Genomic DNA, 18,551 nt, shown 5'->3' with positions numbered 1-18,551 from the left:
CTATAGCACCCATGTTGATTGCATTCCTCTGCATTCATTGTAACGGCAGTATTTGATAATACATAAGAAAAGATTGCTTTTCATGTACAAACCAGTTATATATAAATTGGTTCATTATATGAAAATGTATTATTTAACATAAAACATTATGTTTTCTTGAATATTCCTATATATGTTGGTTTAGTGAGGGTACTTTGATGCTCAGCATCTTGTGATTTAAATACTTTAGCTTCACACAATGTGAGATAACTGGGGCCTTTCTCTCAGGAGACAAATACAAAAAGCAGTGAGAAAACACCTGCATTTCTCACCAGTTACTATCTAAAGGAAACAACTGAAATATGAAAGACAATCTATTAACCTAATAAATAATCTAACAACTGGAGATGTACAGGAATTATCAGGTCACATAGTAGACATGTGAACCAGAGTAATGTTTCATTGGTATTCATTTATTTATTCTAAATCTAGACGTTGAAGAGCGCTGAGATTGTATGTCATTACCTAACAAAATGTAAATACAGGAAGGACACCCCACACCCACACACCTCAGTCTCTTCGACTTTGGAATGTCAGTTTTGTCTCCAAAACAGCCATATAGAGAGATAGCGAGTACACTCAGAGATGACGTGAGCTTTAAAAAATGTGAGTGTGTGCAACATGAGTGGCCATGGTCATGACTTCTGTAGAAGCTGTCTAGGCTTCTTTGGAGAGCCGAGGGGTGTATTCCAAAACCACTGATGTCTTTAGATGGAAAAGATCAACTGATATAAACAAGAGGATGCTGGTATTTGGATCTGAAGCTGCGGACTCTCTTGCGTCTACCTAAACAGCCCAAAACAAAACAATACGTTGATGTGCAGAAAACTGGAGAGGGAAAATGTCAAACGAATGGTGTACTGTAATATTTAGAAGCATAAGACTATTGGAAATATCCTATCCTCCATTATTCAATTTGCAAACAACAAATTCTAAGTAAAGTAAGCAAATGTTTTGGATTTGCCTGTACTGAACATGCTGTTCATTTACTCAATGGTTGGGTCAAACCAACGGTTGGGTTTGTCCATATTTGACCTAACTAAGGGTTTAAACAACACAGTATTTTCTAGTGTTATTCATTCAGTTAATGACTAGAGCTGCCATTTGTTGTGTTCCACTAGGTCCTAAAATCAAAATATCAGCTAATACATAAGAAAACATCTTAAAATATACATACAGTTTCAATATATCTATATAAATATATCAAATATAATGTGAGGTGCCAGTGATCATTTTTCTTCAAAAAGTGCGAGGACTGGGTAAATGATATATTTTTGTGTTAAAATGATATGTCTACACCATATTATAAAAGCTTATAATCAACCAAGGACGATCTAAGAAAACGTTTCAACTGGAGAATGTGGAGAATATATCAGCCAATAATGGGTATCCGTCAATCAAAGAGGACTGGAAAATGACTTTTTACTGTGGTTACTTGGCATCTTTATTAAGGAGAACCCAGAATTAAAACATTGGCTGCCCAGATTAAGTTCATGAGCTGTGAGAAGTCGTTGCTAATGGATTTCCAGATGGCAATTCTGAAGCTGGTAAAGTCATACATAACAATGTAGTGCTCTATTTGCACTTACCAGGGAATTAATATCAGGTTCTTGTCAAAAATAGCTGTAATGTCATAGTCACCCTAATCAGAGCGGATGACCGGCCTGGATAATGAATTAAGCATCTGTGTTAATGTCAAGCTGTGACACTAAAGTAGCGCACTAGCACTAGGCGGAGATTTCGTTTTTCACTCCGACCATTGAAAACAAACACTTTTCAACATCTCTAAACTCAGAATTATCATTCTTTAGATATCTTTGTGTTAAGCCTATATGATCTGTTTTTCTTTTCTTTGGATGACTATCAGTGTTTAACCAGAGCGAGGCAGGTTCAAGCTTGACGAATGAAGGTTTGGAAAGGTCTTAGCAACCAAACAGGATCAGGTTTACAGCTCATGGAGGAAACTCACGCACAGGACGTGATTTTTTCTCTTTTTACATGTATAAAGTCATTCTTATCCCTGGAAAAACATAATTCTGGGTTATCTTGGTCATTTTCACGGTTTAGAAATTCATCCCAATTATTCACATTCTGTAATTTAACACTATATTTGTAAACCCTGGACGTTGGGTTTTTACTAGAATATTACGGAGGTCCATTTTTTTTTACTTAAGTTGCTTAAGTTATTTTATTGTTTAAATATTTTAAGGGCTGACACTAGGCCCATTCTCACACTTAAAATAAAGGTGCACGATGCCATAGAAGAACAATGTTGGCTATATGGTTCCAGAAAAAGCCATTAAGATCCTATCTGTTTTTTCAAAAAGGTTATTTGTAGTGAAAAAATAAGTTATTTAGGCATTAAAAGGTACAAATAGAAATCAATATTTTATCAACCTTCGACTGAAAGGTTCTTTGGGAACCAAAAATGTTTTTTTTCCATGGCATTGCTGTGAAGAACCTTTTGTAGGTACCTATTTTTCATGCTTTACAATGTTGATACTGGGTTAATATATAATCCTGGATATTCTTTTTCCCAGACATAGTGATAAACACTGTGTTATCATTCTTATTTGCATAGTAATGAGGTCCAAAACCAACCCCATTCCAAAAATATGTTAAAGTGAGTGAAATGCTGCTATACGTTGGGCCTAAAGCAAGATTTAAAATAAAGATAACCCAGAATTTGGTCCAGTGTGAAGAATGAAGCCTGCTAAAAAACAACAGTAACATTCACAAGTATACACAAAATAGCCAATAACATATATTGGTGGAGCATTGCATTAGTAACACAAAGACCATGAATCTGGATAAAAGTGTATGCCAAATGGATGTAAACGTATGTCACACAACACCCAATTAAACTGTTTGTCTGGAACAAGTAAAGATCCAAAATTAGAAGAAGCAGAATCAACCGTTGGTGACTGGAGTCAGTGGCTTTGCATAATATGCAAATATGCACAACATACAATACAGAAAGGACGCCATCACTTTGTAGCTGTGTAGTGGTTGTGTGGCTGTAAGTGTGTGTGTGTACTCAGATGCCTGGTCATGTGATACCTGTTCTAATAATATCGTTTGAAAGAAGACCATCGTCTGCCTTCTCGAATCATTAAACTGGGAGCTGCTCTCATAAAGCGGTGACATACATAAAACCACTATATCATACATCGACTATGAAGCAAAAATATCAAGTACTGCATATTTGTACAAGTATGTATCATGAGTGAATATTCAGCAGGAAAAAATGGTTCATTATTGCTCCTATTCACCGTGAGGATGAATCAGTCAAGAAATGTTGATGTCATGTCGCTTTTAACTTTTTATATTTTTCAACTGGCACATTTGAAGAGGTGTGTTTTCTTAAAGGATGACTTGTTAAAACATCCTTGCAGCTATTTGCCTGTTGTGACCCATACTTGATCTTCTTTTTCTCCGTTCCTACCAAATCTATCAAAGTGGCCATCTTGGCTCTGCGAGCCATTCGGTTGGTCTGTTTCTCATTAGAGACGAGGAAACTGGCCAGTCGGCTGAAACATCTCTCACCCACGTCAGCTTCCCTCGCAAGCCACTTTTCCACTCTATGGTCTTCCATTACGCCCGGAGCGAAAGTGTAAAACAACACCGAATTCATAGGCGCTCCTCTCTCGCTCCCGCAAAATCTCGGTTAATTTTTATTGCTTATTTTCCCTCCGTATCAAAGTTCTCCTTTTCTGTCGGTTTAATTTACTTTGTTTGTTGTCTCATTTTCCTCCCCCTTCTTTCTCTCTCTCAGTCGGGTGTTATTTATATATAGTCACAGATAACAGATCTATCATACTGTCAGATGGATGATAGAAAAAGCTGCGCGTGTGTGTGTCTGGACTTTGGCTCACGGCAGACAGCGTCAGCAGCCTCACAGTGTGCTTTTCTTCAGGCCGACCTAACGTGGCCAAGAAAGCCGTCACACATTCACAAACAAGCTATGTGTGCGTCGATCCACCTCAGACAATGTTCCCCTGTTCACATCTGCACAGAAACCATTCAAATCCTTCTGCTCTCTCCCTCATATACAGAAAACACAAACACACAAGGCCGACGCTATATTCACGACTCTCTGGATTTATTCACACGCAGTGGTTCTTTGCTCACAGAAATTAAATTGAAGTCATCTGAAGCAGACTGACACGAAGCGCTTGTTTATAGTTTCATCTGTTTTCACTCTACATCCCTTTCTAAAAAAAGGATTGTAAATGTACCAGGGCCGTACGGTATGACAGTGTATACAGAGCCATATGCCAAATGGGTATTAAATACATAAATGTTTCATGGCCAAAAAATTATAACAAATAACAGTAATATGTTATGATTACCATATTCATATACCATGCACGCAAAAAATGACACATTATACAGATCTAATATATACATGAAGTACATTCAAAATCATTTAACAGAAATCATATTGGGAAATTTTGGAATACATGTTGGTAATAGATACAGCAGTGGTCAAACGTGATGTCCAGAGGGCATATTAGTGTAACATTTACTTTCATTGCCTCCTCGAGATTATTAAACAATAAAATATGGAGCAATGTACAAAATGGACAAAATAACCTTTAAAGGAACGTTTAAAAGGTAAACTACAGCACATATGGGTTTTATTCAAATGATCACATAAACATAAAAAACAAAAAGAACACAGTTATAAAAGCTAAGATTGACTACAGTTATTATTAATATATTGTTAATGATATCCTATTTTTGATGCAAGTAATCATTCTACTGGGTCTTGATCTCAGTAAGCTTACCACAGTTGTTGTTTCAAACACAATTAATGTATTTTTCAATATTATGTCTTTTTAATACATCTTTAATACATCTAAAAAATATGTCAATTATTCAAAGTTGGACATCTCTTTTACCCACAACTGTACCAGTGACGATCAGCGCCTCCTCTTCATTCAAAACACGTGTTCAGCGCTTCACGTGAACTGATGTGCATCATGTCAAAATATGTGCATGCTGCAGACAGGCATATTATTTGATATCATTATTTGTTATCTAGAAGGGTTTATGATAAAAGAGACACTCGCGTTCAGAAGACACTGGGTTAAAACTTAACTCTGATTAAACATGAGACTAAGCGAGTATCTAGCAAACGCGAGAGTCTCTTTGATTAAAAACCCTTTTGACGCGTCTGCAGCAGGCACATATTTTGACATGACGCTCCACATGTATGAAGGGCTAAATACTTGTTTTGCCAGGCTCCCATTACTGCTTCCCCTGAAGAGGAGTCACGGATTGCCAATGAACTGTCACAGTCCACCCATCTTTTGCCTGAACCTGCCCATATGCAAGATTGATCCTTTTAAAGGGAAAGTCCACCCTTAATTGTTCCAAACCTTTATACATTTCTTGGTTCTGTTGAACACATAGAACGATAATTGGAAAAATGTCAACAATTGATATTTCTGGGACATCATTGACAACCATAGTAGAAAAAATATGAATGGTAGTCAAAGGTGCCCCAGAACTGTTTGCTTTTCTAAACTCTTCAAAATATATCATTTTGTGTTCAACAGCACAAAAAGAAAAATAATTATACAAATTTTTTTCCTACTAGTCCAGAAAAGTTGCTAACATTCTTCCAAATATCTTTGTTGGTGTTCATCAGAACAAAGAATTGTATTCAGATTTGGATTTGGAAACTCGAGGGTGAGTAAATGATGAAAGATGTTTCATATCCCTTTAATTCAAGTCTGTTATTTCATCAAAATGTAAGATTCAAATGCACCAATTTTTGCTGCGCTATGAAAAGATTCCTTAAGAGGGTCCAAACCACCACAAGTAACTGGATTTTAGAATGAGTTGGGTTGTGGTAACTAAGAAACGAGGCAGATGTGGTATGGCGGAAGTGGTGAATTATTTTAACAGCACGTGATACTAACCAAGGCCGGAACAACGCAAAACCACCCAACATACACCCCCAGACGACTTTTTCGGTACAACATGAGCAAATTCAGAAACGTATCCTTGTTGAGGAAGTGTAAGGGGGTAGTTCAGAGTTAATATACAGCCATTCCAATTAACTTGCATGGAAACAATGTTGTCATTTATACAGCTGTGTTTTGGTGTATTTTCTAAAGGGAACAACTGAAACGTTGCCAAGGGTCCCCCAGCAGACCAGGGATTTAGGCTGAACCCCCGTGCCAATGAGAGTCGATGTATATTTCTCCTGCCGTGTAAAAATAGTTGAAAAATGGGAGTTCCCTACTGCTCTCAGAGGAAGTGGTCACACACACACGCACCTCAAAACTGATGTTTTAAATATTTGAGCACATTTACGGTATAAATAATTTAGTACATTTACTTTTTCATTTTTATTATTGTAGTGTATATGTGCTTGTTTTAATAATTTATAAGCTCTACACTAAACACACAAACCAGTTTCACGGCTTGTTTCAAACATTTTGGTAGCGCAGTTTGTAACATATGCCATAATTCATTTATCAAAGCTTAAGGCCCTTACTGAAAAAAAGTGTCATAAACTTCTAAGATCGACCGCTCTTTACATATTTTAAGCTTTTCTGGCTGACAGTATGCCCTCCAAATGACTTTTCGGGTCATTTTCACAAGCCTCCATATGTTGCATGCTGCATGGAAACTCCACGAGTCAGAGCCAGAAGATCATGGCTCGGCTCTACTATTGTACTTCTAGGCCATACCGTAAATATTTACTAAAGTCAAAAAGATTAATTTGTTTGTCGTTGGTAGATTGAGTGTGTAGAATATCTTGTCACAACACAATGCATGCATACTATACGATTGACGAACTCTTGCTAGTACGAGCCACTTCCAAACTAAAGGGTCAAAAAAACATCATAGCCCTATGGTTACCAAAACTGTCAAATAAAACGAAAGCCATTATTGTGAATATCAAATGCTTTGTCAGCTTGTTTTTGTATTTGCCATCCCAGACTTGGGTTTATAAGGCTTCAGAATACATCAATTCTAGCGATGCTCAGTAATGGACTCATCTCCATTACACCGCTGAAAGAAGCAACTCTGGAGTCTCAGTGGAGCAGAAACGTGAACACAACGGCACCGTCCCGATCTGAATAATGGGACATGTGAGACTTCTGCCGCACTTGTCCTAACAAATGAGATTCAATGTGCAGTGCACAATAATCTTAATAAGTATTTTCCTATAGGCTGCTGACATTTATTAGGACAAATATATGTTCTGAATTTTGCTATGCATATGGTTCTATTTTTAATGTAAAATTGCTGAACAATGGTTGCAAAGCAGCTTCACAGAAAATGTGTTTTAGAACTAAAATGTATGGGACAGGACCAAAGAAAATGCACAAAAATAATACAGAAATAAGAAAAGTTCTATATAAAATATACAGTTACGAATGGCAAAATTGTGAAAAAAGATATATAAATAAAATTTATTAATGAATTAAAAGTGAAAAAAATACCAGAATACATGAGCCTTTTTGCAATTATATTAGATGTTTTTTTATTATATTATTGCAACTTTTTAAGCATTCTTGTCAATGTCTCTTACAATCTTGCTATAGAAGGTATTAAATCAAATTGTTGCAGTACTGTAATACTAATACTACTTCTGATACTTGAAGCACCAAGGAAAGTTTTATATCTCAAGATAAAGTTAAAAGTATACATTAAAAGTGTAACAAAATCAATTTTTCAGGCAAGTATCATTAATAATCTGATTTATTTAATGGGACGTGTAATCCAAAAAGTATTGCAGTATATGAGTGAGTGATACCGACTTCACATATATACAGATGTAAGTACAAGGAGCGATTTTTAAAGATCTCAAAATCACCTCAAACAATATGAAATAAAATGATATTTGCAGTTGCAAATGACTTGGGACTGGCCATCGTCACAGCTTCAATAACAAGCACATCAATAGCATTAGTGTGTCGCTATGGCGATGAAGTCCTCCCAATAGTCGTCATGAGGTCTAATGTCGTCTACGGCTGCCATATAAAAAGTCTTGATTTACAGTGCAGTTTATTTACATATGTTGGTTTAATATGTTGCTTGGAATGCACGTGTTAGCATCCAAAGCAGGAATTTATGGCACGAGACTCAGTCGCTTGATTCTGTGGTAGAAGACTGGGCCATTTATAAAGGCAGATAATATGCAAACAAACCAGGCTTCTTTTGGGCTTGTAGAAGTGCTATTTGACTAGCAAAATTACTCAACTTTGGTGTAATAAAATTCAGTCCTAATTGTTCTTTGTAAGGAATGTTTGCAAAAGATCATCACAGGGTGTGAAGCACAATGACAAAAACATAAAGAAAGGAAAGTCACATGACCATGGTTTGTCTTGTTTGTCTGAATAGAAGAATCACATCTGAATCTAAAATAAACTTGCATGAAAGAAATCGATTGTCTCCCATAACCCAAATAGATGCAGCTATCTAAACCGCTGCTAATACCAACCAGATGCCCTTGATCTTTAAACACAAGCATTACTTTTGTAAAACGTACAGCAACCCCCAAATATTGAAGACTATAACTGCTAATATGTAAGTGTTATCATTATTTTGCATTTGTGTAGAAAGAATGTGGTTGTGTTTTAAATATCTTGCCAAAACAGCTATTCCATGCATCAAGTGAAAGTCTTTCTGAAAAGTCTGAACTAAAACCTAGTCAACTGTCTGCCTAAACGCCATTTTGGGCATCATTCCTTTAAAGTAATTCTCAAATGAACTGAACCACGTTTTGAGCTTCTTCAAACTTCAAAGAAAGCTGTCTCTGCCTTATATGCAAAGTCAACTGTTTGTAATTATCCTAGGCAGGTTTTGAAACAGCCTGTCCATTTCTTTAACGCCCTACGAACTATGACCTACAGTCAGAATTCAGCCAGCACGCTCTGAATACAGCTCCTCAGTGAAATCTCTTTCACAACAGGGAGAGTTTTTCGCGTTCGCTTTGGCTTTGTTTTGCTGACAAGGCGGTTCTTTACCTCGGTTGAGTTGGAGGTTTAGCGTGTGTGTGTGTGCCTGTGTACACAACAGTAAAAGGCATGGCGTGTGCTTCTTACCTTCAGCGAATCAAAGCAAGCGATGACTCGCCCGTTCTCCACTTGGCAGCTCTTGGCGGGATGAGCGAATTTGCACTCGGCGTCGGAGCGAGAGCACGTCCCCCTCTGAAACTCGCGACACACCTCCAGCGTCAGCCATTTCGTGTCCCTCATGTGAGCCATGTTCATCATCGCCACGTCGAAGCGCGCTTTAGCGGCGTCTGATCTTTAACAAAAATCCCTCCCTACTCTGGGTGTGTTTGCTTCTGTCAGAAACCGACTTCCCGTTTGTCCTTCTAGAAGTGTTCCACTCGTACTTAGATCATCAAGCTTCCCTTTCCTTTAAGATGCACGCCAGGCCAGAGCAAAAAGAATGTCGTGAGGAAAAGGGAGATTGCTGTAATGGATCCAAAAGCAAAAATCCTCTTGACAGATTCAACGGTGCACACTTCAGCTCTTTCTGTCTGTGTGTGTGTGTGTGTGTGTGAGCGAGCGAGCGGTAAGGGTCGTATAGGGTCACCAGCAGGACTGTAGGGTTGTGCAGGTAGTCTTTTGTGGGGTAGCAAGCAGGCAGGAAGCTGTGGCTGGTACTATAAGCAGGTCCAAGCAGCGGCAGACGCGAGAGAGGGCGAAATACTCAGTACCCACCTGTTAACAGAAAGAGAGAGGGAGAGAACAGATTAAGCCCAAAGTATATTTCAGTTTTTATGCAAAGTGGGTCGAACAGTGGGTAAGGTGGGTCAAGTCATTTGGCTGTTGCGGTGAATGTTCAAGTTCAATTAATGATAGTCATAATGTTTTTTGATATCTTATGGAAGGGACAGAAATTAAACTTATGCCAACAAATACAAACTATGCTCAACAAACAGAGAATTTATGTGTATTGATGCTTCATTTTCATTTTAAGATATTTTGGAGGGACATCATACCTGTCTAGGTGGGTCCTAGAGTAAAAAAGTCATGCAAAATAAAATAAAATTAAATAATAAAAAAGAATAAATATTAAAATACATTTTTTCAACACAATTTTAAAATTCAAATTAAAAATATATATTTTATTGTTACTTCATTAAAGAATTGACGACAATTAAGGTTTAACTGAAGCTTGTATGTAAATGAATAAAAACTGAATACAGGTTTGTCAGTAAAAATGTGGACACATTTAACATGCTGGCAGCTCAACTAGGATTAACAGAAGTCAAATCATGAAAAATCATCATAACTCTGATGCAACTTTGATACACATCTAATATATTGTACTGCGATATTTCATATAAGTATAGATACATATAGTATACAGTTTGGTTCACAGCTCATCTTCCACCTTACATTATCTATCTCTACTTCTCTTTCTCACAGCCCTCAGCGTGTATTTCTCACTACTTCTCCATTAGACTCTCAGCAGCTGTATAAATCCTTCACACCCCTTAAAAATGCCAGAAATGCACTGAAGTCTGCAAAATACTGTCAGTCTGGGCAAATAAAACATTGTCACAAACATTCCTGGATAAACACGCACACATCCTTCTCGCTGAAACACACACACTGCGCTCTTTCTTGTGCAAACAAACACACACATACAAAACACATACAAAAGCAACCCTTCACAACCTTAACCATTTCGGTCCGAGTTAAGAATGAAATAATTAATCCCTGTGAGGTATCAAAGCGAGAAAAAGCAGGAAGTGAGCAGCGAGGTCATTTCCCCATTTTGTAAAGTAATGCATGAACCAGATAGCCAATCAAAGTGGACTTAATGTACGGGAAATACAGGCCTACTGTACATGCATTATTGATGTAACAAAAAAATTTGAGAGACAAAACACAATAATAAAATTATGTGGATTATAAAGCTAAAACCAGAAACTAAAACAGAAAACGTTTCCATTTATGAGGAATATGAACCGTTATGGATTTGACAAATCTGAAAGGGGAACTTGAAGAACTTAAAGAAAATTTGGCTTTAAAAATAAAACTGCTTTAAGCTTGAGAATAAAAGTTTGTGTTTACATAATAATATATGTCTCTGTTTATTTTCACATGTCATTTAATTTTGTATTTATAAACACATACATACATGTATATATCTAGGAAATATTTATAAATATATATGTAACATTTATTCATTTTTATTTCTTACTAAATATATGCATCTATTATAAATACAAAATTACAGTACACAGACATATATTATTATGTAAAAACATTTTTATTTCTGGATGCGATTAGTCGCGATTAACCGTTGAACAACTCTACTTTAAACATAGTTATAAACTTAGCTTTCCTCAGAAAAAACGGTAGATTTTAATATTTCACAGAAGTAGTTACAACAATAACTTCTGGGAGAAATATGGTTACGATTGGAAATGTAGGGCCACATGTAAACTTCAAAAACACCCAATCAAACCAAAATATCCACCCGTACAATCAACAAAAGTCCCACACAGTTTCAACACATGCACAAACACAAACAAGAAACCCACACACCAAACAGTCCTGTTTACGAAACAACATACGGGACTTTTAGACCGTAGATACACTGGACCCTTAAAAAAACAATGAAAGGTTTTGGGAGGTGTAAGGAAAGACCAGATGACATGAGCCCACGAGCCATAGTGCATGATTTTTGTTTGACCTTAAACAGGCTCATGCCTGTGTTATCTGTCTTTCCAAAGAAAAAAAAACATCACCAAGACTATTAAATAAAATTCATGCTCAGACTTGGCTCCTCCAAGATATTTGTCTTCACTTGGTCATAATAATGCCATTTCTTTAGGTTATTTTCCTTTAATGATTTGGCTATAAGATCACTGTATATGTCCCACAATGCCTTGCAGCACAACAACAACATTCTTAGAAGTTCCAGCGAGGTCAAAGAAGGAGAGAAAATAAGAACGATAGCGACCGAGCAAGGGAGAGAGAATGGGAATGATCTGGAAGCATGCCAATCAAAGCCCATTAAAAAGTCAAGCATTTTTGCCACTGGGAGGAAAACTGGATGTTATGTTCTCTTTTAAGAAATGGAAACCTATTTCGATGATGCACATGAATGGGTTATTAACTAGATAGCTCACTCTAAAATGAAAATTCTGTCATTATTTACTCAACTGTAATGGTGTTTCAATCCCTCATGACTTTGTACCGTGAAACATTTTTGAAAGCTGTGCAGTAGTTTCATAACGAACTAATGTGATGTTCTTTGCTATCATATTTGTAACACTTTTATGACCCTTTTATGGTACCTTTGAGTCCTTTTATGACTTCATTCACATTAATAAAAGGGAATAATTGGCAGGATACTTTTTGGATCCAAGACAGAAACTACACAACTGAAACTAAGCTTTCACGGTTCTTTGATCCGAAATATGGTGTGCATTCGTACTTTTGAGCAATCATATTATATTTATAAACAAACAAGAAGTAACACAACGACATGAGGAACAACAGTTATGGTTTGGGGCCATATCAATGCGTGTATGCATGACCTGCACCACTTTTGCAAATATACTGTGGTTTTAAACATACTTTTACAAGTACATGTGGTGCTCAGAAACCAACTTGCTAATTTGACAAATGTTCAAGGTAATGTGTCATCAAAAATGATTTTAATCTTTAAAGAATTACATATCTGAAAAACTTATGACAACAACAAAACATCTTGATGCATTGTTTGCACTTTGGATAAAAGCGTCTGCCGAAAGCATGAATGTAAAGAACAAATCACCTTTGTGATGTACTGTAACTCTAAAATTCATAAACAAAATGCTTCTGATCTGGAATCTGGCAAAAATGTGAACACTATAATATAGATAGTAGCTGCAGTGAGTTGGGCTAAACCCAGGTCAGTGGTTTAAGCTTAAATACACAAAGTAAGTGGACTCAGTATGGGTGGAGTGCTCAGTTAGAAAGGTGTGCGGGCAGCAGAGATGGTTATCTAAACCCCAGCATTACATGGTTTGACTCAGATGTGTGTAGGTGATGATTGCCATGTTGGAAAGGGTTGAAAATAGTATCATCACCATGGTTACACAGTACAAAGCCTGAAGCCCTTCTACCCAGTAACTCAGAAAAGAAGCTTCATCAATCTACAACCGCTGTTTGCAGATCTTTCCTAATCTCAAAGGTCAATCATTTCTATAATATATAGTCAAACGATTTTAGGGAACAATGCTTAAGAATTTTAACTAAGCACAGCTTTAAAAGGATAGTTCATCCCAAAATGAAAACTCTTTCCGTTTTAAACCTGTATGACTAACTTTCTTTTGCAGAACACAGCAGAATATATTTTAAAGAATGTAATCAAACAACATTGTCCCCAATTGACTTCAATGGCATGGACACAAACCAGAGACATTTCTCAAAATATCTTCTCAAAATAAATCTTGTTTTCATTCTCTCCTTTGCTTACTTCAGCTTTAATCTTCTTAGTAGCATGGCCGTGTAAACTAACGGTACTGTTTATCGTGTTGGCAAAATGTTTATATGCTCTCCTACTTGTAAGTCGCTTTGGATAAAAGCGTCCACCAAATGAATCAATGTAAATGCAAGCGTTTTGCACTGAAGAGAGTCATATACCACCCAAAATCATAATGCAAATGTATTGCCGTTTTTCCTCTTCTGTGCCCTCTAGAGGTTAAACGCAAAACTATCTAGACGTGTTCAGGCTGCAAGATTGGGTCGCCATCACACATGTTTAATTATTGACACTAAAGACGGCAGGTATCAGTCATATGCAAAAACAAATATTCGAACACATCCTTTGACAAACAACGCAATAGGATGTGTGGACAGAAATGCCACTAAGTGGTGAGACAGAAGGATACAACAATAAAGAGCGCATGGACACGATCGGGAGGAGATTTAAGATGGTGCAAACAACCAGATGTGCTACTGTGATATGTAACACAGGTGCAACACATTTATCATCTTAAGAGTTGCTTTACAGCTAACATATGAGGTTACATCCAACGGTGAATATTCATTTTTACGTTATCAGTTATAAGGCATTTTGACTTAGCTGTTTACGTAGATGTTAACGTACATGTGAAACATAAGAAAATCATTTGCTAATAACATTGTTTATGCACAAAGTCTACAACGCAATGCAAAAGTGAACAGAAATGAATCAGATGTGAATTATAAAGTGAAGGGGATTGAACTGCGCTTCCCTATTAAAGCTTCCATGTGCTTATTTCCTCTACGTTGCTGTAAACTACTTTCACTTTCTCACCTACCGCAAGCCAGCGACAAAACCCGAAGTCTTCGCGCCAGACCACTCTAACAAACCTATACAGTTATACTTCCAGGAAAACAAAGTATGTCCAAACAACAATAGAAAAAAAACTAATTGCATCACACGCCAACTTTTAAAGACACATAACATGCGACGACATACTTTTATCTCAAGGGATAACCCACAGTTCCCAACAATCTCCAGCCTGTCAGAGCTGGTTAAACAATAACCAGTAAGTGCCCTAAAACTGAGTAAAACTAGGTTAACAATCTAGTTTCTTACATGTTTCTGTTCTGTCCAAAAGCAGGAAACCCTGAACGCAGTCCCCTGCGCAGCCGAAAAGCAAACCTACGAGATGTTGAATCCATATGTTTCTCGCTGCAGTGAAAGTGCCTTCAACGTTTACTTACATGACTAAATGGAAGAGTGACGCACTCGGACAGAAGTGAAAACCTGCGTCAACATCTCTCTCCCTCTCTCCTGTGTTTTTTCTCTCTGGCAGACAGTTACGCTCTCTCACACACGCCCCTGTGCAGTCCCAGGGTGCCTGACTGGGTCCTACCACTCTGAAATCTAGCACGAGCCATATTAGGAAACGGCAGTAAAGCATGTCACACGTAATTTACATGCAGGGGGCGGAGAGCACGGCCCTTACGCCAGAGATCTAACAGCATATGCAAAAAACCATGCGCGCACACACTGGTGCGTGTATAAAACAAACAGGAAGTGAGACCATGAGGGGGCTTAAAAAGGGAGAAGTACTCATGGGTTCAACAGTTAACCAATCACACCCAAACCACTGTCTAAACAAGTAGCCGGTTGAAGAGGGGCGAGGAGGGGGGGTACCTGTGCAAGGCAGTTTTCTGCCAGACGCTCATGCGCAAGCATAGATGCAACCGCGCACCGGTGCAAACCAGGGCACAACTTTTCACAACGATGCAGATAAGAGAAAAACAACTTGCAGGGTTTCCCGCCATGCCGCGCGACTCGGGACCGCCTAGACATAACAAACTGCAGTTCACCGCAAAGGCACCCTATAAAATCAAGACAACCCACACGCACTTAACAAACCCCCACCGCATCTCACGCCGGAATATGCGGAAAGCAAACAAAGTCCTGCATTGCTTCCAGCTCGGCAGGAACATCTACAGCTGGTGTTACTTTAGACAAAAAGGCAAGTCTTACCTCTCACATCATGATTAATAATGAGCCCGTCTCACTGTGTGTCTGTCTGTGTGTGAGATCAGATGCAGGCGGCAGGCCGCGACAGCAGAGCCCCAGGCACCGGGTGGACCATTCTCAGAGAAGAGAGAGAGAGAGAGAGAGAGAGAGAGAGAGGAAGAAAGACAGAGCTGCGTGTGTGGCTTCTGGTTGCGCCACTATGTGTGAGGTGTGTGTGTGTGTGTGTGTGTCTGCAAGAGAGTGTGCAAGCAGAAACAGCAGCACTGCGCAGAGCACGGAACTCAAGAGCCAATCACGCTAGCTGGCACCGCCCACCAGCACAACCAGGAAGTGCTGCTGCTTACTGTTCCTCACCGAGAGAGAGAGGGAGACAGGGTGGAAATTAAGAAAATGAGAAGGGGAGGGAAGAAAGGAAGGAAAGGGAGGTAAAGAAAAAGAAAACGACTGTGCCTGTGAGATAACATCGTGCTTTTCCCACGAGGCAGACTGCCTTTAACACCAGACTGCAGTGGGACACACACACAGCTGGGTATTTCTGCTCACCTGGTGCATTGTGCGGCAACATTATCTGATGCTAGAAAGGAAGGATTTTGTCTTCAAATCTCAATCATCACACTATCTGAGTTACGACATTTAGAGGAGTGAAATGGATCATTGCAGAGGCTCTCAATGACACTCCAGAATCCATTTACAGAGACAGCAGGGGCATAGCTAACATTTTACAATTTGTTTTAACCTAATGAACCTGTAGTTACATGTGCAACATCTTCACTAAACGCATCAACTTTATGGGACAAAATACTTCAGCAGGAAGGTTTACATGTACTCTATTGTACTGTACATGTATGCATTTTCTTTTTATCCACAGCAACCTATACTGTAACAAAAATGGTAAATACTGTACAATAATGTTGTATTTGTTAAAACTTACAATAAGCAGTATAGTATATACAAATAATTATTTTTTTAATGTTTGGTAATGTTAGTTAATGTCAAAACAATTGCTCATTACTATTAACATGAACTAAGATTTTATTAAATCCTACGGAAATATTCAACAATCTCCGTTACTATTTTACAAGGTGGCTAATTTTGGCTAATTCGCAAGATCACATTTGTACATTTGGTTTATGGGCGGGGTTAGGGGTGGGTCTTTTTTTCTAGTAATCGTTTTTGTACAATTCACAAAGCAGAATTTATACAAATTAGCCACCTGGTAAAAAAGCTACAAATTCCCATAAGATCGGGTTAAGCTAGCATGAACCAACAATATTAACAAATACAACGTTATTAAAAAGTGTTACATACAGCAAGTATGCTTGAATAAGTTAGATATCTGGTCAATTTAGGTTTTTAAGCTGTCATACAGTAATATGTCATAAAACTGTCTTAATGGCAATTATACAAATTTAAACACCTATTCCAGAACTGAGCAGAAGATAATATTGAAGGGATATTTCACAGGCAAATCAAAATATCCACATGTTTTACTCACCCTCAACACTTCCTAACAGAATATGTTTTACTTCTTGAAGAATAATGCATTCAAAGTTATAACACCACGTATCATTTTACTTCCAAGACAATGTGGATATTTCTCTTAAACACACGAATCGTTTCACTTCAAAAGACCTTTGTTAATACAACGGAGCCAGGTCGAGCAGTTCTTTGATCGATGGATCCACTTTTTGGAGCTTCAAAAAGGTTAACAGCCATTCACTCCCATTTTATGGCTTGGAAGTAAAATGATACATGGTGTTATAGCTTCAACTGTATTATTCTTCAAGAAGAAAGTCAAATTCAGTTAGGATGCCTTGAGGGTGAGTAAAAGATGGGAAAATTTAGTTTTGCCTCCTAAATATCGCTTTAACAAGGTTGTGCACACTTAATTTCACCGATATTACTACAAACTACCACATGAGCAGGAATTCAGATTTCCTCTAAACTATATACAACGTTTTCCTGTTGGGCAATAAAATGAGGAATTGGGAAAATCAATTCATTACCTAGTTTGAAATACTTTGCCGCATTATTGCATGTTTGAGCCTCTCCTAGCAATGACTGCGGTTATGACTCTCCGACTGCTGGAAAAACGATTCACTTTCTCACTCCTCACAATGGAATTATTATAATTGTAAAAAAAAAAAGATTGTTGGATATTTCGTGCTGAAGTGCAAAGACAGAGATAATAGAAATCTGTCTGTTACTCACACTGGCATCATCATAAAAGCTTTTTGGTAGAAATTTAGATTTCAGCAGAACTGTTTAAAAAACGATTTATGTATTTGGTTGACAGATGTTCCAGATGGGTCGTTTTTTGCTAAATTCACACAGCTAGACTTCATCCACAGTTAATCTCCTGCCATTTAATAAGAAGAAATCAGGAAATATCATGGTGAACAGAATGGAACATAATTGAGAAATTTTGCCAGTTAGATTCATAACTTCAGTTTATACACATGCTAACCACTATGCCGTGTCTTCAACATGGGCTACAGATTTGTACTTTTGCTTTGTAAATGACAGAATCGACAAATGAAGTATTAAACCTAACCTGCACTTTCACATTTGAAACTGAGAGGGCGATATAGAGGCAAACATAAGGGATTGCATCTTCACCCATAGTTACCCATGGTTTAACTATTGTTGCCATAGTGGTTCTTTGTTTTAAAACAATAGTAACACATGATGTTTTACTACAGTAACCATAGTTTAACTGTGATCAAATGTTAAAGAGTAAACAACTTACAGTTTTTAAGGGTCCTCCTTTGGTTTATGAGTTTCCAACCACAAGTTTACGTACTGTGACAAGCAGAGCGGGACGAGAGCCATAAGGGAACTGCACGTTGCACCAGTCTCGCATCTCTCAGGGCCTTCGTCCCGCTCTTCTTGTCACACGTACATTCACGGTGTAAAACCACTTACATTTTCTAATAATAGGCAGTTATAGTAACTTTCGGCTTTACAACTTGCCAGACCGCTTACATTCCTACACAGCAACATTACACCTGCATGAAATGTAATTTTAAGGACATTGTAACAGTTAA

The 18,551-nt window shown here is 37.8% G+C and overlaps 1 protein-coding gene across 22 annotated transcripts in view; it reads right to left on the bottom strand.

The window, feature by feature from the left end:
• The window catches only part of mbnl1 (muscleblind-like splicing regulator 1), a 66,818-nt gene that overhangs the window by 26,721 nt on the left and 21,546 nt on the right, over window positions 1–18,551 (bottom strand). For 5 of the 22 annotated variants that reach the window (XR_008906214.1, XR_008906213.1, XM_056743460.1 and 2 more), the window contains exons 1-2: window positions 15,508–15,747; window positions 9,111–9,737 (exon numbers count right to left, since the gene is read on the bottom strand). Coding sequence is in view for 20 of the 22 variants with exons in the window: in XM_056743460.1 (XP_056599438.1) it covers window positions 9,111–9,281 (171 nt within the window). In the remaining 2 variants the exon portion in view is untranslated. Of the gene's footprint in view, window positions 1–9,110; window positions 9,738–14,604; window positions 14,888–15,507; window positions 15,748–18,551 lie in introns of those variants that run through there. The other 17 variants (XM_056743472.1, XM_056743452.1, XM_056743458.1 and 14 more) reach the window with 7 other exon arrangements.

Source organism: Triplophysa dalaica, chromosome 3, assembly GCF_015846415.1.
Source record: "Triplophysa dalaica isolate WHDGS20190420 chromosome 3, ASM1584641v1, whole genome shotgun sequence".
Lineage (NCBI taxonomy): Eukaryota > Metazoa > Chordata > Actinopteri > Cypriniformes > Nemacheilidae > Triplophysa > Triplophysa dalaica.
This window is presented reverse-complemented; position numbering and strand designations above follow the sequence as displayed.